The sequence below is a fragment of the Lepidothrix coronata genome, unplaced genomic scaffold, assembly GCF_001604755.1.
Source record: "Lepidothrix coronata isolate B3197 unplaced genomic scaffold, Lepidothrix_coronata-1.0 Scaffold44, whole genome shotgun sequence".
In the NCBI taxonomy this organism is placed as follows: domain Eukaryota; kingdom Metazoa; phylum Chordata; class Aves; order Passeriformes; family Pipridae; genus Lepidothrix; species Lepidothrix coronata.
In genome coordinates, this window is record NW_016690224.1 from 4,712,626 (window position 1) to 4,738,401 (window position 25,776).

The following is a 25,776-nucleotide window of genomic DNA, read 5'->3' on the forward strand; positions in this document are numbered from 1 at the left end:
GGGATGGATCAGAAAAAGCAATCTTTATATTAAATTTGGGTATCAGAGAGTGGATGAAAGGAACAACTTAAGTCCACTGCAACCAGAAAATGTAATAAAAGTGTTCAACAGATATCTAGTTTAAAGAGGCCTGCAGATGATGTAGTTTATATATCAACTGGTACAAAACATTTGCTCATGTCCTGTAACAATGCGAGGTCTTAGAGGAAAAGAGACTAATTATCATGAGTCAGAGAAAGAAAGTCAAATGCACCTGGAGTATGGATATCAACTACATTTTAGGGCCCTGCAGGAGCTGGGCCACATTAAATACTCCCCTTATTAAAGAGGCTGGAAACAAAGGGAGAAAATTGACCTGGGAGAAAAATGAATTGCAGACCCCTGATTTATCAGGTTTTAAAATCTGTATAAGGTTCAACAGTCAGGTTTCTAACTCACTGCCATTGGGACCACCAGCATCCTTAACCTTACATCCTGTTCCATGCTGCTGCCCATCAGTCTCCAGTGTTCATAAAGAGTTTAAAAAAAAATCCAAATATCACCCAAAAATAACCTAAAAAATGGTGAAGCCCATGCACCTGGGTTACTGTGGTATCATCAGGGCTGTACCACATGTAGGTTCAACAGCCACCAGGCACAAACACACACCCCTTTAGTTCCCAGCTGGAACAGTCACTCCAAAGGGAGCAGACAGGAGTGTGCAGTGCTGGTGGCACAAACAGGCTGGGGTGGCTGCATGGTCTGCAGGCACAGTTCAAAAAAGCAACTTAACCATCTTTTCTGCACAGTTCTCATCCAGAGGCAAAACTTCCAGTGTGTGAAGAAGAGGTTATCCCTGTGCTGGTGAGCCTGCTGGGAGACACAGATCCTGCAGTCCAAGCTAGTGCAACAGGAGCACTGATGTTTGCTCTTGTCACTCCTCAGGGTGAGAGTCAGAGGCAGTTCTGCTGGGAAACCTTCTGGAAATCCAATTCTATGGAAACTCAGTAACAAAACATTTGCCTCTCCTACCCCCTCAGTCCTTAGTTCCTGACAGTGTTAAAGCTCCTCAAGAAACAGTAAGATCAGGACATTTCTTCATATGTCTTGAACAACTACTGTTAGTTCCCCACAGTGCCACGGGGGAACAGGATATTTCACATTTCGTTCCCTTGAAGTAGGTCGAGAAGTGATTTATCTCCCCCGCCTGCACCATTTCCCTCCAGAGTGCTGCTCCAGAGGGGGAACATTTCCCATTCAAGTCCAGACCACACAGACCCACATACCTGGAGCTGTGCTGAATCACCAGCGCTCGGCACAGGAGCGCTGCTTTCTGGAAACATTTTGTGGTTCCAGGCAGCTTCTCTCTCACAGCTGGGAGAGCAATGAATATTAATAAGGTCTGCAGCTCTCCCAAGTAACTTACACGACACTGAAAATACTAACTGCTAAATTCTCACTGTGATGAATGAGTAATTAGACATAAAAGACTCTTAATATCAGCAGTTGTGTTCCAGTCCTCCTCTGCAACCCTTCCTCTGGCTACCGGAGACAACGCGGGAACGGATCTCAGTGTTTGAAGTGTCTTTAAAAATGCAAGAATGGGGCACGTTCTTAAGGGCATCTAACACACCCCACTCACCCCCCCCCCCTCCAAAAAATAGTTTATTCTATCATTTGATGCCTCATATATTCGTGGATAATTTGTCGCAAATGAAATCCTAATGTGCAAGGCAGATAAAGTTAACTGGGAAAGATCTTTTTTCTTAAATATAAACAGCTGGGAGCCAGCCTTGGTCTCCCGAAGAAGGGCATGTCCTGCCCCTGTGCACTGCACCCCGGGGCTGTTCAGAGCTGTAGGGGGGCAGGGAGTGCCAAGTGTCAGTCCAGAAGGATGTTGATTAGATGTCATAACCAAAGCCGGTTTCTTTCTCTGCAGGGAGAGCCTCAGCCATGGCAGCTGCAGCCATCCCACCTCTGCTGAAGTTGGTTGCTGAGGAAACCAGCACAGCCCGTCTGAACGCGATCAAAGCCCTCACGTTGCTGGCTGAGCTCCCCGAGGGCCGAGAGACGCTCCTGGATCACACGGGCACATTTCAGGAGTGTCTGGATGACCCCCGGGAGGTCGTGAAAAGAGCTGCCCAAACCGCCATCCGAGCCATCGAGTGGAAACCTTTCTGCAGCCGCGATCTTTTCTAGAGATCTGTTGCCCTCTGTTGTTGTCTGGCTGTAAGAGGTGCTCGATTATATGAGACCTTCAGAACCAAAACTCTCTTCCTCACTTACTCCTGAGCAGTTCCCTCTGAAAAGTCATTTGCCAACAGATTCACATCTATACTGCAGGTCAGAAAGTAGAATAATGGGGAAAAAGAAAAGTTAGGAAGTCTGGAATTCTCCACTAGGGGTTATTGCCTGAGTTACCAAGATTTTCCTGATATAAGAAACCTTTCTGTTTTCTTCATAATGTTCTCTACTACTTTTTTTTTTTGAAACCTCAGCCTATCAACCATTAATCAATAACTAATTACATTAGAGGGGTTCCTAATTAACCCCTCCAGCAGTCTTGTCTGTGCTGAGGAATTGATCTGCCACAGGAATTTACATGAGTTTTGTATCAAATATTTGTTGAACGTGAGATTAGAACCATTTAGAGCATCAAGCCAGAAAAAGCAAAGGCAATGTCACAGAAGGGCTTCCCTGAGAGAATTAGGAGAAAGGCTTCACTAGGGTAGCCCTTGGTAAAGCTGTGCTGGGGCCACAGCCCAGTGCCTCTGACAGGAGGGGGGTCTGGCCCTAGCTGGCATTGGTTAGGGCATGGAACAAAAGCACCTCTGGGGCTGTGCTGGTAGTTGGCATTTTGTAGTTCTGTAGACCTGTAATCTGACCTTTGAGTACCCAAATTAACAAGTATAATGGAAAGGTGTTGTGCCAGAACTGAAGAGTTTTGCCATCGTGTCTCACTTTTCAGGGAGAAAGATGGGACAAGAGGAAAACTGATCTTACTGTTATGATCTAGTCCAACAGGACCTGGGCAAGATGATCCCCAAAGGTCCCTTCCAACCTCACATATTCTATGATTAACAGCTGTCTAAACAGAGAGGTAAGGAGATAAACAAGACAGAACTGAAAATGTCAAGTCCTACTTTGAAAAAAGTGTTTCTTTGCATTTTTTTTTTAAATCAACAGTTTTTTAAAAACCTTTTACTTCATAGAACTGAGGGTAGCATACAAAATTCATGCTGTTTGTGAAAGCAAGACCTGACCAACCAGACTTACATTGTCTGGAGGAAATAAGGTGGTAGTTCCTGTGGTTAGAGCTGAAGGGCAGTGGAATTAGTGGGAAGTTCAGTAGCATTTTATTTACTCTGAGTTCAAGGCCAGTCACTACAGACATGGCACATTTCTGCCTCCAGTTGCAAGGGTGTAATCGAAGAGGCATCAACAGGAGTCCTGGGCAAAGAAATAACCCAAGTGAGCAGAGCAAGCCTGGCCATTCTCAGCGACCAAGGAAGGTGAGACAGTGCAGCTGACTCTGCTTCACAGCAAGTCCCATTTGTTTTCACTCAGGTTTTGGTCTCACACGGTATTTTTACATCTAGAAGTTGCCACGTTGTAGCTACAAAGAGGCTGCACCAGGTCTCTAAAGGGGTTATTTGTCAGGGGTGCTGTTCCATTGGAAGCCACAGTAACAGAGCAAACTGCATTAGCCTTACAGAGGGTAAACTCCTCCTGTAGGAGTGATTAGAGTTAAAATGGTTCTCCTCCATAGCCTAACCAAAGGGCAAATTTCCTCTCCTATAAAGATGTGATTTTAAAGTATTGAGTCAGTTGGATTCATTCCCCCCGGGCAGGATCTTGGAGGAACTCTGCCTTTTAAACACATAAGGCACTCATACGTAATACATATTGGTGCCAGAGTGCATCCAACTCAATAAGAGAAGCCAGGCAGCTTAATCACATGCTAAAGGACTGGAGCAGCACAGTGGAGGCTCAGCTGCTCTTACAGAACTGCTGCAGGAGAATGCAGTAACAATCACCATTTTAGCTCAGTTCCAACCTCGTCACAGCCTTCCCCAGCCATTCAGGTATCACCCTTCAGTGAGTTCCCAAAATAATCAGCTTTTTCAAATGTAGAAATAAGACCTCCACACTGAACTGCTCTCACCAGAAGAAATTCAGCCAACTTGGACCTTAAGTACTGCATTCCGAGCAGGTGCCTGATCACTGCTTGAAAGACAATATAAACTGTTCCCAAAAAGGCTCTACTTGGGATCAATGCTCTTGTCTCACACACAGAAATGGAACTAAGCCTCAGTTGAACTCTGAGATACGGGCACTGGTGGTGCCCTCCCACATGTCAGCTGCTGTCTCAGGCACTCTTTGCACAGCTACACCTGACATGACCTGATACTTCAACCACAACAGGAATTCCCCAGGGCTTTAGAGACCATGCACTGCCTGTGGAAACACCAGAATGGAACAGCCATAAACCACTATTAGCTGGAGTTTCCAGTTAAAAAGCTGTATTTACTGACAAAAGATTGCAGAGCCAATAATTCAAAGTCACGTGCTCTGGTGGGGCCCAGCCAGCAGCAGGTCACTGGCCAGAGCACAGCGCAACAAATGCCAAGGGGAGCAGAGTTAAACAGCCTGTGTGAAGCAAAGGATGCACAGAGAGCACAGCTAATGCAGAAATAATCCTAATTATTGCAGAACACTTTTGTAATCTGTGGTGTTTCTAGAGCTGCATTGTCTTGGTGTCCCAAGATGTGTTGTTTCCCTGGGTCACTGAGCAGGACTGGCCAGCACAGCCTGTCCCAGCCTGGGAGACGAGGAGACAGGGCACAGAGCAGGGAGACATCACACTGATCCTGTAACCCTCACTATATGCAACCTGAATTAGGGTACATTTTTACTCTACAATATCTTTTTTCCAGGTACATTAAAATGTAACACACAATTGCTCCCACAGTAATATGCTGATTCCTAAATCTCTCTCCTAAAATTAGTTTCTCAGCCACAATTCAATATCTGAAATGTCCCTTCACATTCTTCATAAAGACCTTTGAGATCTCAAATGTACCTGAAAGTAGTCAAATAGGTAAAATTCCGAACTAAATGTCCCAGTGTGGTCTTTTTTATCCTGGGAAAGATCCTTTTGAATTGTTTTATACACATCACAAATACTTATATTAACATCTCTGGCTCTCACCCACTGTAATTAAACTCACTGTTTCAGAGGCAATTCTGTGTGGGCAGCAGGTCTCTGGTGTCAGCAATGGTGACCCCCAGCACTCTCCACTCCCGTGGCTTCAGCACCGAGGCAGGTTTGTAACATCACTGAAAGGGATTTGTCTTTTTAGCTTGAAGCCAACAATGATGAAGGCCCAGATATAATTAATGTGGTCCTGGGTCAATACTGGAATTAATTCAGTTACACTTGACACGGATTGAGCTTTCAAACAATTCTGCCCAACAATTCTCATTGACACCAGAAGACAATTCAGCTGCATCCGCAGGACACGAAACCTTCCTGAGTGAGTCTTGTGTCCCATTCAGGTAGGGCTCATTTTGAATTTTTTCTAACAGCTTCCAGAAGGTTAAAGATGTTATGGTGCTTTGTTCTTGCAACCATGAACTCATTTCCCTGTCCCTGTTTCCTTTCACAAGGCCAAGGGTTCGAAACCATTCGGTCCTGCTCTGGAAAATGGCAGCTTTTCATTCCATCCCTTCATGTTCCAGAGCAAGGAGTAATTTGATTCCCATCACTACATTTTCTATTAAAAAAAAATAAATCATAGAGTGAGAGATCTGTCTAAGGACAAAATAATCTGGGAAAGTCAGATTCGGCTAATTACATTAAACCAAAAGGGCAGAGTGTCTTCTCTGTGGCTACACACAAAGCTAACATGCTCAAAGCACAGAACCTATTTTTAGCAAGACAAAATTTGCAATTTGAATGAATAAAAACCATTTTAATAATTTGTTATAAAGATACTTTGCATCTAAGCCACATTTTTAAAGTTACAGGCTCTGATACCGTAAATAACAAAACTGCACAGAGCGGCCACGAGCTCACACTGCCCTCAGCCTGAGGCACCTCAGGCCCCTTGGTGCTGCTCCAGGCAGGCACAGGGCTCTGGCCTCAGGCACTGCCAGGTGAGCACAGGGTGGGCACAGCAGCTCCAGGGAATTATTCTTTTTCACAGCTGCCCATGGTAGGTGACAAGATGAGCAGTCAGGGTTTTTTGCATTTCCCCTCTTTCTCAGTGGTGTATTGCCCTCTTAGCAGATCTGGGCCCCTGGATTTTCAGTCCAGCACAAGGGCAGCTCTCTGTGATCACTGCTCCCTTCCTTGCTCCCCAGAGAACACTGCAGGAGCAGGACACAGACACCTGCAGCTGGGACATGAGGTCATTAAATGAATTAAAACCCCCACAGCCCTGCTGTGACCCCACAGCCTGGGACCAGCCTTTCCCTGTGCAGCCTATCCCCAGGAATGTCAGCCTGAAACCCTCCTCTGGCTCAACACTTCAAACAACTCAAGTGCTCTTCAAACACAGTGACCAGGGCTCCAGAGCTCTCCTCCCAGATGCCAGTCCCCCCTGGTAACACATGGATTTATCATTTACCTTTGCTCCTCAGTTTTGTGTCGGCTTTTCCTTCACACAAACACTCCTGGGTCTGCCAGCTTAGGAAGTGCAGGGAGGATGGAGGCCATCAGCAATCCTGGCTGCAGCTGGGGCTCTGATCACCAGCATCACCTACAGAGCTCAGCCTCGTGCCATGTCCCAGTTCCCCAGGGACAGATCCTTCGGTTAAAACCAGACCATGGTTACTGCAGAGGTTCCAAGCTAAGGCACAGACCTTCCCTCCCCCAGCATTTCAGTAACAGAGAGGAATAAACCCAAATTCTGAGTTCCAAGAACAGAGTGTTCTCATGATCATTAACACTAAACATTTGTGAGATACTTGGATACATTTTTATGACAGAAAAATTAAAACATAAATGAACAGTGCTTACCCTTTTCCAGGACTTGGCCTAAGAACTACGTAGTAATTCTTAAATGGAAGATATTGTTTAGTGTGTGTTCTTTCCAGAGTAGTGTCCTAACTGGCTGACAGTGCTACCAGGGGAATTTTTTGTTTTATTTTGTGTAGTTCATTTTAAATAATTCTGTATATCTAACTAAAGTCCTCCAAAATAAGCTGTAACCCTGTATCTTACCTGACAGGATAAGCTGAGATGTCTCAAGATCCCCTGAGGCAGAGCTGTGTTATGCTGTACCTGCCATCCAGGTACTTTGTGCTGTTGAGCCAGAGGTTTATTTGGAGTCTCACCACTACCCAGAAGTATTTGAAATGTACAGTCAAATGTGGGGGACAACCCTGTGCTCAGGGTTCCCACCCCTAGAGCATGAGAATGCCCAGGACAGCCTCAGCTACTCCTGGGTTTAGTCTGAGTGTCCCAACCACAGCTGGGACATGGACAGAGCTGCCCTGAGAACTGAAGAAAAGCCACTTTCTTCCTCAAAGTCATGAAACTGTCTTTGAATGCAACAGCTACAGACCTGAGGGGGCATTTCATGCTAAGCTGAACATGAAAATTTTATCAGCTGTTCACAATATCAGGCAATTTTTCTATGGAATTCTACAAAATGAGAGAAGTCAGCAGCAGCTGTCAAACTTTATGGAAACATTTGAACTCTTCCTTCTACAAAATCCAGTTTTCAGACTGGAATGAAATCAGGTTGCTGAGGACATACAGGGGACATTGCTGGGAAACTGTAGGTTAGATTTTCAAGATTCTGTAGTCCTGGGAATGAAAATGAAGTGATGGTGCCTGATTAACCAGGAGGTCATCCAAAGGCTGCTCAGCCTGCCAGGAAATCACTTGTGTTATTTGTCTTTATCCAAATAGCTCTATAATTTCACCATTTTTTTCTTTTTGTAGCAAAGGATGACAAGGAGGGATCTGGGCAATCCTCAGTGAAGTCCTCCTTGTTTGTTTTTCATCCATTACTATTACCCAGAGCCAAAATCTAGACACCAAATGAAGTTTCTCTGTCTTCCATCATATCATATAAAAATCCCATCACTTTGTGGACACCAAACACTTAAAAATATACAAGTACTTTAATACATACAACTCTTCATAGTTCATCAAATATAATTAATTCCATGGTCTTGAAAATACTCTATTGTTGTGTTAAGTGTAAGAAAAAAAGGCTTGCACTGGTATTTCTGTAGCATTGATTAGATCTGGCCTGTGCAAAACCCTTCAGGATACTGCAGGGACTGTGCTGAAGAGCAGCAGTTCTAGTGAAGAGCAGCAGTTCTGGAATCCAGAGCATTTTGGGTTAGATTCAAACGAAGCAGAGATGCTGTGAGAGGATTATGAAGTGAGAGTGATTAGAGCTGCAGGAGGCAGCAGCAGTGGTGTGGCACATGTAGGGACTGCACTGCCTTCCCTTTCAGCTGCACTTGTTCCAGTCAGGACCATCCTCTGAAATGCTTTGGGACAATGCAACAAGGAACAGGGAACTGTGGTGCAGCTTGACTAAGCACACCAACCTCTTCTTGTTACACTTGATTCCCCAGGAAGCTGAATGAGATGAAAAGAAAATCTATTGCTTTTTGCTTTGAAGTGTTAAATCTGCCTTTTCCTGTGTCCCCAGCTGGTACCAAACTTATCAAGTGCAGACAATCAGCCTGGTTTAGCTGATATCCCACAGCTGTGACTATTCTCCTCCATGAACTGCTAACTCATGCTGCCAGCCAGCAGGAATTCTAGTTCTCAGTGAAATCTTCAGAGAAGGATTTACAGCTTTGCAGAAAAGCAGCACAGAGCTCTCAAATGCATTTGCAAAATGCAGCTCAGCATTCTGTGGGCGTGGGGTTTGTAGCACAGTCCAGAGAGAGAGGCAATACATTGACACCAACCCCACAGTAATGAGGTCCTTGACATCTCAGGGTGGGAACTGATCAGTAAGAAATAAATATATATATATACACACACATACACACATAAATATATTTTTAAATATATATAATATATATAGTGCATGTATATAATGTATTGCCTGTGTATATATAATATATGTATTTTGTATAAAAAGCTTCACATTCAAGTATAGGTACATATTAAAATATCAAGAGAGGAGGACCTTTAGAAGTTAAGCTTAAACAGAGGATCTGTTGGAAGCAGAATTCTTATTAGTATCATCAAGAGAGGTGTTCTCCAATTACAAAATGCCATCAATTCAGAGGTTAGTGTTCCACTGATGACTGAGAAACACAACCCAATAAAAACTGAGAAAAAAGGGAAAGAAGTGATAATGGAAAATTAGATATAGTGTCAAATATATTGATATACATATAAATCCTTTACTTCAAATATCCCATGTTTGGAGGGACAAAAGTGATGTTTTAATTGGAATTTGTAATACAGTCCCTCAATGGTTGTAGGTTTTTTTGTAATCAAATTATCATAGTCTAAGGAAAAAGAAATTTGAGAGATCAGAAGAAGGGTTGAAAATCAAAATAGCATCATCAACCCTAAAAGGTAGTTCACAAACCCCGATATGAAATATGGCTCACGCAGCCTTGTTCTGAACCTAAAACATGAAATGTATTATGAACAGAGAGAATAATGGATGGAAATTCTGAACCTCAGTTAGCCCTGCATTGGTTCAGTGTCTAAACAGAAATTCTCTCTCTTGAAATCCCAGTGGCCTTCATCTTCAGATTGTTGAAATTATGATCATAAAATCAGCGAGTAAATCACCCGGACTTTTTAGCAGTGTGGATGATGAAAACATTAAGTGTGTCTAACTGTGTAAATCTACAAGCCATCAGTTTCCTTGGCAGTGCAGCAGTGTGGGAGCAGAGTTATGCAAAGTAGGCGTGGCAGAACACAGCCACAGTCAGCAGGATGATGCCATTGACATTCACAATATTTCTCCACAGGGGAACTTCGCTTGTGTCCATCATCTTCTTCTTCAGGGCCTCCTCTTCCTCCTTGCTCAGTTTGGGGCCTTTCTCTTGGTCCAAGCCACAGAACCAGTTGTAGGCTTTCTTTACACATCCAGGTTCCTCTCGGCTTTCCTCGTTAACTGGAAGGAACAACACTCTGGTCATGGCACATACAAGGATCACACTGAGCGCTGGGGCTGAGGGCAATCCTATATCAACAGAGCAGTTCTGATGTATGGCCACAGTTAATGGAAACATTGGTACAAAACAGTACAGGGATCAAGTTAATACTGTGTTTTCACAGCTCACCTGGAAATGTTCCACATGTTCAACAGGAGCCTTTTGCAGAAATCACTTGGGCCTTTTACAGCCCAGAGACTTGGTCTGGTACTGGAGAAGCAGACCAGGCTGCAAAGCTTAAGCTCAATTTTTTCAATAATTTCTACACTTTTAATTAAAAGACAAATAAATGAATTTGAGGATATTGATTAAAAGAAACTTGGGAGCAGAACCAAAACCCAGCGAAGAGAACTGGTGTTTTTGCAGTTTGCTTTCATGGTGTCTTCAACTGCAACCCACTGTTTCCAGGTGAATTCTCTTGGAATGCTGGAGGCACACACACTGCTGCCAATGCCTCTGACCTAAAGCACTGCCATTGGTTTAGCCCTAGAGCTGCCACCCAGCTACCCTGGAGAGCAAGGGCTTCTCCCTTCAAACCCTCTTCACTTCTGATTTACACTGAGTGTGACAGATTGGTAACGGCAGCTCACAAGTCATTGAAATACAGGGAGGGCTGAGGTTTTGTTGTTGGAAGGGAGCGTCTTTCGATATCAAGCATGTTAATGTTTCTTCAGGAATGAAACAGGGATACTCAAATACATTGGCAGAATCTGTAGATATTCAACAGTTACCTGATTCCTCATCTTTTTCATCAGCCTTGTCCTGCTCCTCATCTGCATCAATATCAATCCGTTCCTCTTTGCTGTGCCGCAGGGACCAGCACAGGCGGTAAAGCTGCCACGGAACAAAAGGACTTTAGTGGATCTACACAGAGACAAACCAGCCTGGCCAGCACGTGGACCAGCTGTAAGAGCATGGCACCCCAGTGTCTGTTATGTCTCAGGTAATGAGGAGTCACTGAAGATTTGTGACAGATAAAGGAAGACAATTTCCCTGGCTTTCTTACAAGAACTGTGTGCTGCAGGCAGCTGAAATGAGGAGAGGTAATACACCAAGTACCAGGGTTTAAAACTAGTGGTTTCATTGTGTTCCACTTCTTGAGCAGCAGGACTGCAGTGATACTCACATGTACATCAGGAATGGGCTTAGTCATGAAGGAGACTCCCAGGATGACGATGGCGGTAACCCCGAACAGAATCAGTGCGAAGTAAAGGTAGTGAATCCCACAGATGATGAAGGGGCAGTTGGAAGGGTTCGCACAGCTGCCATTTCCATAGACAAACTCCGCAATCATCCTGCTCAATCCAGCCAGCAGCCCAATAATGAGGCCCCAGAAGGCACCCTGCAGACAAGGGTGTGACAAGAAGTATCAAAACGAGTAATTCCAGGTATGGAAATAAGCTCTCCATAAATTGCTGAAGTAAACATGGAGGTAGTTGTATGTTATGTTGGCTTTGGCACAGGGATACCTTCCATGACCTTATTTATAGCTCAGTGCATTAGTACAGATGAAAGGGGCAATGGACAGCAGCTCAGAGAAAGAACATGGAGGACACCCCATCCAGCCCAGTTCTCCAAGTCCAGCTGTCTCCACACATCCTCTCCTACAGAACAGGCTCCAGCCACAGACTGTACACCCCAAGGGCTGCTCTCATGTCCTTTTACCTTGGAGGGCTAAATCCCTGACAGCTCTGGCACGATGGAACCAGCCAGCAGTGTGTGTCATCCTGCCCAAAATATGTGTCTGGTTTATCTTCTAACAGCCCTGTTAGTAATTAGTTAAAAGCTAATTCTCAGTACTGTTGGTGGATGTTCTGCTGCCTGGTGTACAGCACTCCAGCCAAAGCAGAACAGACACAGAGAGCTTTGTCTGGGCACAAATTGAAATATGGGAAATTCTCTTTAAACATAACCTTTTTTTTTGTTTTACTGTAAGGGTGATTGACCATTGGAACAGGCTGCCTACAGACACTGTGGAATCTCCATTCCTGGAGATATGAAAAACTCAACTGGACAGGACAGGTACAAGGTGATTTGTTTGGTAGAGCAGTTTGGTGACCAATATCCTAAAAGATTACTTCTAAAGAATAGATTTTCATAAATTATCCATTTTATACTCTTCTTGGCAAAGTGATAGGTAACCTAAGCTTCAGAGCTATCTAGGAATTCCTGGGTGACTGTTCATCTATCAGACTACCAAAGAACTTTCTCAAACTCATCTCTGAAGCCTCAGGCCCTGGGTTATGGAGACACAGAGTCCCTGGGCCATACCAGGATCAAAATAAACAGCAAGAAGTTGCTCATAAAAGACAGTAAACCAAAAAGAGCAGTTCTCCCAATGCCCAAGGAACGTGCAGCATTCCTGCTTCCCGGTGGGCACTTACCGGCTCATTGACACGCTTGCAGAAGATGCCAAGCAGGAAAACAGCAGAAATGGGAGGTCCCAGGTAGCTGGTAATGGACTGCATGTAGTCAAAGAGCTGCCCACTCTGAGCTGACTGAACGATAGGAACCCAGGCAATGCTGATGCCAATTAAGAGTAACATAAATGCCCTGTAAACACAGCCAGACATTCAATTAGCCATCTGTTTAGAAGTATCTATGATCTATCAGAAAGAAAAAAAAAACCAGCAATTAATCAATAATTTACATGTTCATTTTGTATTTCAGCTAGTGAAATCAATTATAATGGCCAATTAGCACTGAACAAACAATAGAAGTCCAAGCTGGGTATTGTGTAGGTCAAATATCCATCAGCACACAGCAAAACATGCAATCAAAACATAGAAAATCACTTTTTTTCCTGTGTTTGTTATATTCAGGGTGAAATCAATAGCATATCAACTAGAACTAGTTCACTGATGCTGCAGCATGAAGCCTGGGAAGATAATTAAAAGGAATTCCCTTCGAATAGTAGTGGGAAGCACTGAGAATTAGTTTGGCTACTTCATGGACAGTCGATTCCATTGGGATCAGTCTGTTTTCCCAAAAGGAGCCGGTGCGGTGGGACGGCGGCTCTGGCCACAGGAGGCCACTGCAGCTCTGCCAGGCAGGCTCCGCCCGGCCCTTGGGATCGGGGAGGAGGCAGCCGGGAACCGTCGGTGCTGCGGGGAAGGGCGGCCGCGCTCACCTGCCAGCCAACATCATCTCCTTCTCAGACGCTCGGGTCCGGATTTTGGTGTAAATGTCCACAGTGAACAAAGTACTGGCACTGTTAAAAATGGAAGTCAGGGAGCTCATGAGGGAGGCCAACATGACTGACAGCATCAGACCCCGCAGACCTGGAACAGACACAAGGGAACTGGGATGAGCATTTTGTGAAGAGCCTCAGGACCTCCCCATCCACAGAGCTTGGCTGCCCCTTCCCAGCCAGCTCTGAGCGTGTGTGGCAGATTCCCGTGCCTGACACAAACCCCTGCCTGACACTTCCCTGCAAAGCAAGCAGAGCAATGTCTGCTGAGCTGGGAAAAGCTATTTAAAGCAGTGACAGGGAAACCCTCGAGCTTTTAGCACATAGGTACTTCTTTAGTGAATGCTGTCTTATTAAATGCTGGAATAAAAAGAAAATAATACCAAGCAGACTTTTCCCAAGAGTTATAAAAATAATTTGTCTTGTTTGCAGGTCAGTGCTCACTTGCTTGCAGTATATTTGTGAGCCAGGTGTTTGCCAAAAAAAATAAGTTTCCTTTACAATTTTTTAACCAGAGTAAGCCACTTTTCCAGGTGGTGTGGTCTGGCCACACAGTGTGGAGAAGTACTGTATACACTGCTATGAACAACAGTCACCATATACAGGGAAGTGCTAAAGCTGTCAGGGAAGTGCCATGGTCTGCATAGGAACATAACCTGTCTCTTCGGCCTTCTGAGCCAGCACCCACCTCTGTGGGGTTGGCAGGAGACTGCAGCTGTGGGCCTGCAACTCAGAGGTCCTGCCACAGAGAGTCTTTGATAAATCACTGGCAAAGCAGGTAACTTTTCACCTTCACAGAAAGGGAGCTCAATTACTGCTTCATCACCCAGTATTTTCCAGCTGAGAACTGACACTGTCAGTGTGGAGCTATTCTCCACCCACAGCTTCAGCTAAAACAGACAGCCCCTCTGCTTAACAGTACATAGTTCTAGCAACAATTTTGGAACTAAATACAGGTCTTGGACTCCTCTAGCACTTGTTTTTACAGTCTGGCAGTTTCCCCTTTCCTAAAACAAAGAAACAACAAATACAGACAGTGTCTTACCATTTGGCATGAGCTCCACTACCATTTTTGGATAAGCAATATTTGTGCAGCCCACTGCAGTGCCACAGTGCTGCTTACAGATTTCAGGCACAACACAAGCCACCACATCTGAGGAGGGGATAAGGAGGCAGTTAGACAAGGTCATGTAAACAACAGATTGCTCCCAAATTAGTAGAGCTTCTAAAATGTATCTCTGTGTCGAACCAACAGATTGACATGTTTGGTATCATCCTTGGTTTGCTGCCAGGGAGGAAGGTGATTCTAAGCCTCTTTCCTTCCTTTCCTCTCTAAAGGAATACTGAAAAGTACTGCAGGTCAAAATAAAATCAGCACTAATTGGTCAGAGCAGGACTGAACAACACAAGGAGAGCAAGGAGAAAAACAAGCAAGGAGAAAAACAAAGCCCACTCCCTCCGACCTGAAGCTCTCTCTCCTCTGCCTGCTGCCAAACCCAGCCCGACCCTCTGCTGGTCAGAGATGGGCAAAGGGCATTTCCCCACACTGCCCTCAGGACTGGCCATGGCCCAGATCCTGCAGTCTGGGACTGATGGCCCTGTCCCTCTGAATGCCAGTGGGAGCACCCAACCTGGACAGCATTTCCCACTCATTCAGTCAGAGTGGGGCTGTAACAGTCGGACAGCTGGGGAGGGACACTAAAATGAACAGCAATAACAACATTGGAAATCTGGGATCAGGGAAAACAGCAAGACTTGTGGCTTCTTACAGTGCAGTTAGTTTTTGTGCATACAGGTGCCTGGACAACTTGAGCGACAGATGACAATCTAACAGGTATTTTGGAAAGGACAGAGAGGTTGGCAATGAAAGGTAGGCAGCAAGAAGAAATGTGCATTTCTGTGTCCATGTGCATACCTGTGTACAAAATTCGGCTGATCATTCCAGGCATCACTATGATAAACATGGGCAAGAGTTTGAGGTATCCACACATGACACAACCAGCCTTCACATGGGACATGTTCTTGCCAGAGAGACATCTTTGGACAATAACCTGTCAGTGAGACATGGCAATTATAACATTTCCCTGATCACACCATGCCACTTTCCAGATACAAGGTGCTCCTTAACCTCTGTGACAGCAAAAAAGCCTATTTAGCATTTCTGCCACCAGGAAAAATAAAAACTACATGAAAATCGAAGTATATATTTGAAATAAGTAAAGCAAAATATCACTTATCCAGTGTATAAGAGCTAAGACTTTTCTCCCAAGAAAAGCAGATAGACTAAAAAGGCAGAAAGGAATAGCCTGAGCAATGGATACAGTTACATTGGGGGGTTTGTTCTTTTGTTTAGAAATTGTGAAGATTATCTCTCTGACAGTTCAGGATGCAGACAGATCACTTGCTAGGGCTGGTGCAGGAGCACACTTTTCTCTACTCATGTCAGTGTGATCTCTTGGGGAAACTGGACAGTAGGTTTTAGGGAGAAGGGAGGAAGATTGGGGAAGTATCTCCAGGCTGAAAGACCTTACATATAAAGAACATCTCTCCAAGACTGTGCATGCAAAGATAAAAGCTGCACAAATAGGAAACAAATTTGTCTTACTGAAAGGGGAACCCTCTAATAAGGGTCATTTGGTGCATGGTTTCCTAATCAAATGTTCACAGCACAACCTCTCTGTGTTTGCACACATGGTCACACACAAGAAAGGAGGAGGATGTGCTGGGCACAGGTGTGTAGGAAGACTTGAAAGAACACCCATTCCATTTTATCACATGTCAGAGGGGTTTAGAAACCAGGAACTGGAAAGTCACTGACCAGTCTTGAACTAACGGCCAGTTCTGTGGCCCAGCTTTGCATTACAGGGGGGAAGGTCACACTGGAGTTGTGTGCTGGGCATTCCCAAGGCATCCTGCTGCCACATTACCTGATCTGTGCACCAGTACCACAGGGCCAGGACACTGAGGCCAAAGACGAGCCCTGGCCACGGCAGGTCTCCAGTGACGGCGTCTCGGAAGATGTGGAAGGCGTCCTGCCGGGGGGTGTAGCACGTGGGATCAATGTCAGTGCCCCCATAGGAGATGTTGGATGGAATTGCTTCCATGTACTTCTGCACGAAAGCCTCGTACCCTCCCACTTCCTTAAAGGCTGCAAAACAGAAAATAAAATAGAAAATAAAAGTAGCGCTAAAGGATTTACTACTGAAATCTCAAATGGAGCTTGAGAACGTGAGGAGAAAAACCTCCTTAATATGGATGGAAAAATTCCAACCTGCTGACATGGGCAGTGTCAGGAAACACACACAGGGGTTTGGAAGTATTCCCACAAGAACCAAAGTGACCTTTCCTGTCAGGTTTCTGCAGAGCTCACAAATGCTGGGTTGGGCTCCAGCATCTCTTCAACAGGCCTTGCCAAGAGGTGATACATTTTTTCCACACATGCTGACCTAGGGAGAACCTAAGGCAGGGTCTTCCCAGGTTAGGTCAGTCTAAAGTTATTTCTGTTGTAACAGTGGTGGAATAATTTAAATTCAACGAAAGACCTCACCAGGGGAAAACCAAGTGCTGAGTAACTAGAAAGACAAGAAAGGACACCACAAGTTCATGGAGCCTTATCACTACTTCTTTCTTTCCTATGACCCCTTCCTAAATTCAGTTTAACAGCATCATTTCTGTTTTAAAATGCATATGGTCTTCTGGACATACACATTGTCCCATCCATAAACATTCCATTTGTGTCTCTTGTCCGGCTGGTGATAAAGTGACACCCACAGATCAGCTGCAAAGCTTCCTTAAGATGCTCAGGTGTTTGGGTTGTTTAACACAAGCTGGAAACAGGAAGATTCATGCAATGTGACCAACAGCTCTTCACTTTGAATCAGGAATTTTCATGCCTTAGCATCTGAATGTCTATGAAATTATAATCTTATTAAAACAAGATACTCTCTGAACTTCTCAAGAGTATCATTATCTGCAAACAACTCCACTTTCACCTCATTAGCCATCACAAGTCCTGTGGTGTCATGGGATGCTGTTTATTACCCTAAGCACACCTGTGCTTAGGAAACAGTGACTCAGAGACTAAAGGGCTTTGGCAATGTGCCTGTTTTTGGCAACATGCCTATTTTCTTCCCTGATAAATAGATATATGAACTGAAACCTGCCGGTTAAGGTACCAGTTTCACACTGCAGGATTCATTTCCACAGCCACTGCAGGATTTGTGATTGAACATTCCAGTTTAGTTCATCTGATTTACTTACCAAATCCCATGAGAACAAAGGATCCCACTACCATGATGAATGTTTGTAAGGTGTCTGTGTAAATCACAGCTGCGAGGCCACCTGTTGGCAAAGAAAAGTCAGGACAGATAAGTCAGGACAAATAAGTCAGCCCTGTGCAAATGCCTCAGTGGAATTTTTTTTTTTTTATACTTTTCCCACCACCTCTCTCTTTCAAAGACCTCTGTAAATAATTCCCCTTCCAGGTTTCCATTTCTCCTCTCCTCTCCTCCCCATCTTCCCTCTTCTCTTTTTTGCTGGCTCCCCCAACTTCTTTGGTGTATCAGACTGCTTGGTAAACTCACCTGTGATGGTGTAAAGAGCAGTAATAGAAAGCAGGATAATTATGGCCACATACAGATTCAGCCCTATGGCCAGCTGGATAAATACAGCTCCAGAGAATATGTCAGCCTGGAAAACAAAAAATCACAGATGAAGCAACATTTAAATTCCTGATAGTGACCTATTACACAGCCATGATGAGGGCACTGAAATACACAACTGTGCCCCTGATAGTCCTGCACACACAAATCAAAAAGAAAACAGAAGCCATTTCCATACACCTGCCAGTCTCCCCTCAGGGCTGTGGGAGTTCCAGTACAAGGGGTGTGACACTTCTCAAAGTGTTTCCAGACCTTTTTGAACAGATTGTTTTCACAGACAGAGTCACCTTGCTGCTCTGTGCTTTGGGACTGAGAGACAGCTTAGTAAAAAACTGCTTAAAACTGAGGCCACGTTCACTGCCCTGTGCAGGGATGGACTGTGAGACACCTCCAGGACACGGCACAGTTCTCTTCAATCAGTGCTACTGCACAAGTCTCTTCCTTCCCTTTCCTGCTCACACACATGTGCTGTAGCTTGTCCTGCTGGTTCAGGACAAATGGTGCATTTGCATTAAAGGCAAACATCTTGTATTGTCTCTATTTTTAAGTTCCTGTCAAAAGAACCGACATCAGTTGACTAAGGGAAGAGACCTTGAGCTCTTGCATAAGAAAGGAATTGTTCAGGTTTCAGAGTAACACAGGGATGTTAATCACATTAAATCAGTTCCTGATTTAGAGATAATTTGCATCAGTGGTTTTTATACAAGTTTGCAATCAGAATAATCTGCCCCAGTGCACTTGTGATGCATTACTGTAAATTATGTTTTCATTAGAGGCTGCTCCTGAGCATCCAGTTCATGGGCTGCTCTCCAACCCCACCTGCCCACCTTGCTTTGTGTTCCTCACCACTGTAGGAGGGCTCTACCCTCAGTTAACCCTGCAGGTCCCAGTGGGGTTCAGGAGAAACAAAGACCAACAGTGGCCATGCCCTGGGGCAAAGCCTCCCACACAGGAGGGAGGTTCCCGAGGGCAGGCAGAGCCTGGGATCCCAGAGCAGGCACCAGCACTGCTGCTTCCTCAGCTGGGCACACACACTGTTCTCCAGCCTGGCTACTGGAAGATGCCACATGGAAAAACTCTCTTCACTCCAGAGACGTGGAAACCTCACCCCTGGTTCCCGCTGAGGAACGAGGAAGAGGCCCCAACCTCTGCAGCCCCACTGCCCGGGCATGCAGGAAACAACTGTGGAGCAGAGTGTGAATCACAATCCCACTCCCAAAACTCTGCCTCTGGAGCAGATTTCTTATAGACTTTAGTTCAGAACCGGGAACCAGGACCTTCAGCTCTCACCTCAGTGGCTGTCAGACCATATCCTTTGCCCCTTCTCTCTACGGTAATTTTTTCCCTATCTCTTCACACCACTGGTCAGCCCTTGTCCCAGACCTTTCTTTTGTTGTTCTTGGCTTTAGCCTACATATCATTAAATATTAATGGCCCTAAAATGACTCCCAGAAAGAAATGTATAGTTAATTATTGAGCATCCTGAGTAATGTATGAGCTTCTTCAAACTGCTCAGCTATCTTCCAGCTCCACTGCTCCTCCTTTCCAATACTTCCTTATTTCTCCATTTATGCTCTTTTATAGACACTGTTAATCTTTATCTGATCTCTGAACAGAGTGACTTTTTCCTTTACATTGCAAGCTATCCCTGCAAAGGCACAGGACCACACGCCAGCTGGGTGAATCCAGCTGCAGTGGGAATGTGGGAGTCAGGGCAGGGGCACTTACTCTTTAACCCCTACACTGTGCAGTACCAGGAGGAGGTTTTCCTTCTCTTCCTCTTCCCAGTGGTAAGTCTACACCAAACATTTACTACTGGAATTATGCACAATGAATGGAAAGAAAATGCTGCAACAGATTTAGAAATTTCAGTTTACGATTTCTGATTTGTTCAAAATCATTCAGACCTTAATTCCCTCTGGTCATGTCATAATTTAGTCTATTACTGTCCATCAAGATTTTATTTTTACTAGACCCTTCCCTTTGGTGTAATGACCAGTATCAGCAACTCTAGTGGCTAACAAGGCTCTGAAAGCTGCTGTGGGACTCCTCCCAACGTGCTGCATGCTTAGGAAGCACGTACAGGGGAGGCACCTGAGTGACAGAAATCCTCTGGGCTCAGAGAGCACGTGTGCCCTGATCCCAAGGATGAACACCTGGCTGATTAGCCACAAAGCAAGGTAAGAAACCAACGAAAACCACAGCAAATGTGCAGGAAAAGAGAAATGGTGAGGACCTTGCAGAGGTGTGCAAAGGGACTCTGACCCTCACATGGTGGCACTGTGCCAGAAGGAGCAGGGCAGGAGTTCCACGACCTGGTGTGTGACACTGTTCACTGGAAAGCACTGTAATTGTTACATTAAGTACAGGACATGATATTTTTAACACATCCAGGAAGCAGCACACAAAACGACTTCCCCAGAAGGAAGATGCCACTCTCCTATAAGGCTAAGGGCAGTGAGTATCACTGCAGCCACACTGATGGGTGTGACCTCCTGTTCAGGGCAGGGCAGGGCAGAAACCCATCCTTCTCTATCACATCTCAGTGAGCCCCAACGATCCCAGGGGAGCCTTTGCTAAGGCAGCAGTCAAGGAAGTAAAATGCAATGGACTGTCAGCATGTGGGTATGTTTGGACACACAGTGTGTCTCTGGGAAGAGAGGGCTGTGCTATCTCCCTGTGGCAGGCACCTCTCCACACAGCACTTTTGGAGAAGTCCAGGATGGAACAGCCCTTCCCTTTCTGCTTCTGGAGCTGGTTCCTCAGGGACCACTGGGGAATATTGTTGCATAGCATGGCATAGCAAAACTTGCTCTGAGATCCCCTGACACCATCTGAAACCTCCAAGGACTGCCTGCTCTGCCCATTCTGAATAAGATACAGCAAGTAGATTAGTCCTGGGCAAATCCTGCACTGGGCAAATCCTGCACTGGGCAAATACAGTGACATAGAGACCTGTTTGTCCCTGCTGAACCTGAGCCTCAGTGTACATGGACAGACACTGTCAGAGTTGCTTGGGGAGGGTTGGGGGGGGGAACAAAAGAAACAGAGGAAACTGTGCACTAGATTTTCCCCTGCACAGCACAGAGACCCAGCTCCATGGCACCTCCACACACACACCTGGAACACATGGGGTGATGGGAAGCTGTGAGGGGCCAATGGTAGAGTGGGGCCCAAGGGGGATCCCTTGGCTATTGCTTTGCATCCTCATAACAAGGACCACAGGAGCAGGAGAGGTTCATGTGTTCAGCCTCATGACCACACTGAGAGCTTGAATGCAGAACCTGTCTTTCCTGGAAGGACACTAACTGAAATTGGGTAAAATCCCATAATCAGATACCTGGAATGGCCTAGGCTGGCACTCAAAGCCAGAGAGTCAGTTCAGAGCCCAGGGAGTACCTCGACAGGCTCGTGACAAACACGTGTTCCCAGTGGGAATGTGAGTCACCAACGGGAGGAGCTTCTCTGTGCTGGAGCTGCCAGAACTCTGTGTCACACCTGGGACTTCTGATTATGATGGTTAAGCACAACTGCAGCAAACTGTGTAATCCTTTTGATACATCCGGAAATCCAGCTCTGAGTCCTGCTCCACAGCACCAAGCTGTTTAATTTATAACCTCCCTAAGGATCAGTTATCACGAAGATGTGAGAATGAGAGCAAAAGGTCAATCTTTTAGCTTAAATTGCACTATTATCACTCAGCTCCCATTCAGAGGGCAAAGAGTAATCTGCCATGGCAATTTCTGCAAAACAACAGATTGAGGATTGCCTGAACTGTGGACTTCTTTACAGGCTTGGTAGTTTTAAGATATATGGGAAATAGCAGCTCTCTTCACTACTTCCCAGAAACATATCCATATACTTAATAAACATTAACTTCATAGCACCTGAAACTTTACACCAATCACTTGCCCATTAAAAGAATCTCCACTTCTCTCCTTTTCACCTCAGCTGTTACAATTTCCTGCTTCTGCATTTCCCACTCTTCCATTTTCTAATTCCTATTATTCTTTTTTGATCCATAGCCCTCTTTGCTCTTTTCCCTCATCTGTATTACTGATGGCATGTTCAGTGCCATTATCAGTGGATAAATATGAAGCCTAAGGACAAAAATTCCTGCCATAGATTTCATGAATGCCTAAGATAACAGACTATAATACAAGTTTCCCTCCACTTTGACATTTCTAGAGGAGAGCGTAAGTAGAAGTAAACTCTAAAAAAGAAAGATAAAGCATCAAGAGACATTGTCAGGAAGGAAAAAACTTGGATGGCAGCACAGATCTGGCTGCAGAGTCTCACTGGACAGAATAAAGGAAACACAAAATCACACTTTTACAGTTGTTAATTCAACCAAGGGCTCCGAACCAGAAACAAATGACCAGTTGTGTGAGCAATATTGTAAATGGGGGTTTGTTTTCTTTAGATCAATGTAGTATAGAAGAAATGCTGTAGAAGTTGTACTTACTGAGATCTTTGTGAAAACATACAGGATCAGGGAAAGGACTGACAGGTAGACTTGGATCCGTTTCCCACCAAAACGCTTCTTCAGATACTCCGGCATTGTGACCACCTGGGGAGGGAGAGAAGGTTTCAGACCAGGGGGAACAGGTTCAGATCAAATCACAGGAAGATTTTTTGTACTCAGGTACTGTGAGAGTGGAGCACAAAAAGGGGGGGGAGCTGCAAATGCAGTTGCAAGGAAGAGCAGCTCCAGGAATCAAAGGAGAACAAGGAGGAAGCACCAAGTACTCCTCAGCTCAGGTCTTAGAGCAGAGAATCCTCATTTTTCAATTGCACAGACATAATGTAGGACTGTTCTGGCACACTCAGATCTTGTGCCATTCATCATGGCTTTGCAATATTCCAGACCTGGTCTGCAAACATGAGCAGCAAAGACAAGTGTAAAGCACTGTTTGGACTTACCCCAGCTTTGATGTAGATGGGGACAAAGACCCATCCCAGAATCACCACAAATATCAGAGCCTGCAGCCAAGACAAGAACAGTTGAATTAGCCCCTCTCTCTAGACACCACTCCCAAAGACCAGTTATCAGCCCCAACAGAAGTGGAGACCATTGAATCCACATAAACCCAGATATTGCAGGGGGGTGAGGGAGGATCTGCTCTGTCCTTTGATTTACAGTTGAAAATTTGGGAATAAAATCTAAGCTAAAAACTTTGTAAGGTATAATGCAGCCTGGATTGTAATATATATACACAGCTGATTTCTGCTCACAGGATTGCCCTCCACTATCAAAACACCACTCCACCAATGGCACCAGACTGTCCCAGCCCTCTTCACAGCAAGCCCAGGGAGCCTGGTTTAACAAGGGTTAAAAGGCAACCAGCCCACAGGATTACTATTCTGGGAAATATTTAGGAAGGTGAAGCCTGATACCTGGGACCTATTTACAGCATCTCGATCCCAGAGCCACTAATGCAGGAATTTTCCCACTCCCAGTCAGCTCTGCTGCAGTGCTGTGTCCCAACACCTGCAAATGGAGGTACTGTGGAGAGCAGCACTTCTTCTGATCATTATTTTGATCATTAATTACCTTCTGCACAGGGTCTCTGTGAGATGGGCTGTTTTACAACAATCTCATACACTGTACAGGATGCACCACCTGCAATTTGTAAAATGTTTTGTATGTCCACACTCCCATTTAATGATATATTTTGTGTTACCATGTGTGTTCTGTGAACTACAGATCTTCCAGGATTGCAGTGCCACAGTTTGCTGATGTAAATGGCTAGAATGCTCTCTGATATACAGATGTGCATATGTAAATTGATAAGTACAGAACAAATTCCTGCTGTCAGAACTGCACTCAGTATTTATTCTGCCCACAGGGCTTAGAGGGCCTTTTAACTGTACCTTTTAAATTCTGCCCCGAGATAAAAACCGTAAGATGGACAAGAAATACCTGGTTGGCTTCTGCTGTCATACGGATACAAATTAGAAATAATTTCAGTGGAACACAAGGATGGTAACAGTCAAACTTAGTAGTACTTTCAAGAGGAGAATCAGGTTATACAGTGAAGAGCAATACTTCCCCCATGTCTGTGAACCTGCCCAGCACTCCCACTGTGTCACAAGTCAGGAATATGCAGAGTCTGCTCAAACACACACATGTACTGTTGCTGCTTCCTAAACAACAATTGTTGTACCCCGTGTATTGATATGAGCACAGAAGGAATCTCCCAGGAGATTAAGTGTTAGAGGGAGAGATGTCTGGAAAAGGATATGGGCCCTAGAGATTTGTGTTCTGTTTTGTTTTGCTTTGTTTTGGTAGAAGAAGAAGGAAAATCAGGTCTGTTACAAGCCTAATACAATCAAAAAGAGAAAGCTGACAGATTAACTGTGCACATCTCATACAGTTCATTTTAGGCTTTATCCTTCTCCTTAAACATCTATATCATACCAGTACTTGAGTATTTGCAACAACCATCTCCTTGCTAAGGAACACAAGTCAAACCCCTCAGGCTGGTGTGATTCTTTCACTGCTTAGAATTAAATGCAAGGGAAGTATCGACCTGTGTAGGCTCATTAAATCCTTTGTGTCACGGCCTAATCCCTTCCCCGAAGGTGAATTAAGCAGAACAAGGACATTATTACCCACACCGAATACAAGGAAATGGGCTGAAGTAGCTGCTGTGAATCCCTGTGCCCCTGCAGTTAACACTGTCCCTGGTACTCCAGGCAGCTCATTTAAAGTCAGCTTGGACACGTCTACCCTGTAGTGCAACCCTGAGAAAAACACACATGTAATTAGAAAAGGAGAGAGTAAAGAGGAAAAGGTTTTTGGAAAGCAGGTGTTTGTGAGGGATGCCCAAAATTTCTTAATAGCCTGTGAAGAAATCAAAGCCCCTTCAACAGCTCCTACATAGCAAAATGCTGTAAAAATTATCGTGGATTACAAACCTGATAAACTCTTCCCAGTATCCTGAAGTCTGAAAGGGTTCTTCATAAATAGAATCATAGAATCATGGACTTAAATCATAGAATCAAAATACTTGAGAAGAAATCAAAACATATGCACAGAGAAGAGAACCCACTGATTTATTTGGTTCAAATGCTCTCTAAAAAGCCTCATCCAACAGAAAAGAGTCATCTTTTTCCAGTGGCTTGGACAAGGTCCAAGGAGGACAGGCTAAACAGTAGATTATATTGGCTCTTGCAGGTCTGTGCAGAAAACAAGTGTTGCCAAGCACAAACTCTGACAGTGTTAAATTATTGGGCAATGTTATTTTGGATAAGCTCTGCAGATAATGCTCACGTCCCAAATACATCCACGCACATAAATGGCACTTACATTCCATTCATAGCCTCCGATGGCAATCCCGCTAGCTGCTGCTGTTCCTGCTATTCCCACAAAGTGCCCGCTGCCAATGTTGCTGGCAAACAGAGAAGCACCAATCTGCAAACAGAAAGAACAATAGTTGGCTCTTAGGTCCTGTTATGGTAACTTTAAAAAAAAAAGAAAATCTTCATTTGGCACTTCGAACTCTTGCCTATCCGTGGTCAGAAGGTGATGATGAGAATGGCTGACAACCAACTTCCCTGACAACTTTCAAGATTTCCACTTACTGTCCCCCTGAAACCTGGGACTCCAGCCATCATATACATCTACAACAGTGAGAAAAAATGGGATGTTGCATGAAACATCTTCCAGTTGAGTCCAAAAGGGTATTACACCAATACTTGCAAAACTTGTCTAATTGACATTTGGATGATACCCAGACAATCAAGGCAGAAGACTGTGATCTGTCTTGTTCAAGGAGGAAAAGACAA

General features: G+C 44.7%; 2 protein-coding genes across 4 annotated transcripts in view; one reads left to right on the plus strand and one right to left on the minus strand.

The window, feature by feature from the left end:
• RSPH14 (radial spoke head 14 homolog) overlaps positions 1-5,100 on the plus strand; it is a 79,125-nt gene extending 74,025 nt beyond the window's left edge. For both annotated transcript variants that reach the window (XM_017814093.1, XM_017814094.1), the window contains exons 6-7: positions 789-925; positions 1,919-5,100. In XM_017814093.1, the coding sequence (XP_017669582.1) occupies positions 789-925; positions 1,919-2,178 (397 nt within the window). In that variant the 3' untranslated portion in view covers positions 2,179-5,100. The remainder of the gene's footprint in view (positions 1-788; positions 926-1,918) is intronic.
• A 1,934-nt stretch (positions 5,101-7,034) lies between these two features.
• Positions 7,035-25,776, minus strand: part of SLC5A1 (solute carrier family 5 member 1) — a 29,940-nt gene continuing 11,198 nt past the window's right edge. The window contains exons 3-15 of one of the 2 annotated variants that reach the window (XM_017814459.1): positions 25,298-25,402; positions 22,909-22,968; positions 22,451-22,555; positions 17,908-18,013; positions 17,585-17,665; positions 16,252-16,472; positions 15,240-15,375; positions 14,370-14,477; positions 13,265-13,415; positions 12,519-12,687; positions 11,261-11,476; positions 10,866-10,968; positions 7,035-10,094 (exon numbers count right to left, since the gene is read on the minus strand). In XM_017814459.1, the coding sequence (XP_017669948.1) occupies positions 9,871-10,094; positions 10,866-10,968; positions 11,261-11,476; positions 12,519-12,687; positions 13,265-13,415; positions 14,370-14,477; positions 15,240-15,375; positions 16,252-16,472; positions 17,585-17,665; positions 17,908-18,013; positions 22,451-22,555; positions 22,909-22,968; positions 25,298-25,402 (1,785 nt within the window). In that variant the 3' untranslated portion in view covers positions 7,035-9,870. The remainder of the gene's footprint in view (positions 10,095-10,865; positions 10,969-11,260; positions 11,477-12,518; positions 12,688-13,264; positions 13,416-14,369; positions 14,478-15,239; positions 15,376-16,251; positions 16,473-17,584; positions 17,666-17,907; positions 18,014-22,450; positions 22,556-22,908; positions 22,969-25,297; positions 25,403-25,776) is intronic. The other variant, XM_017814458.1, reaches the window with a different exon arrangement.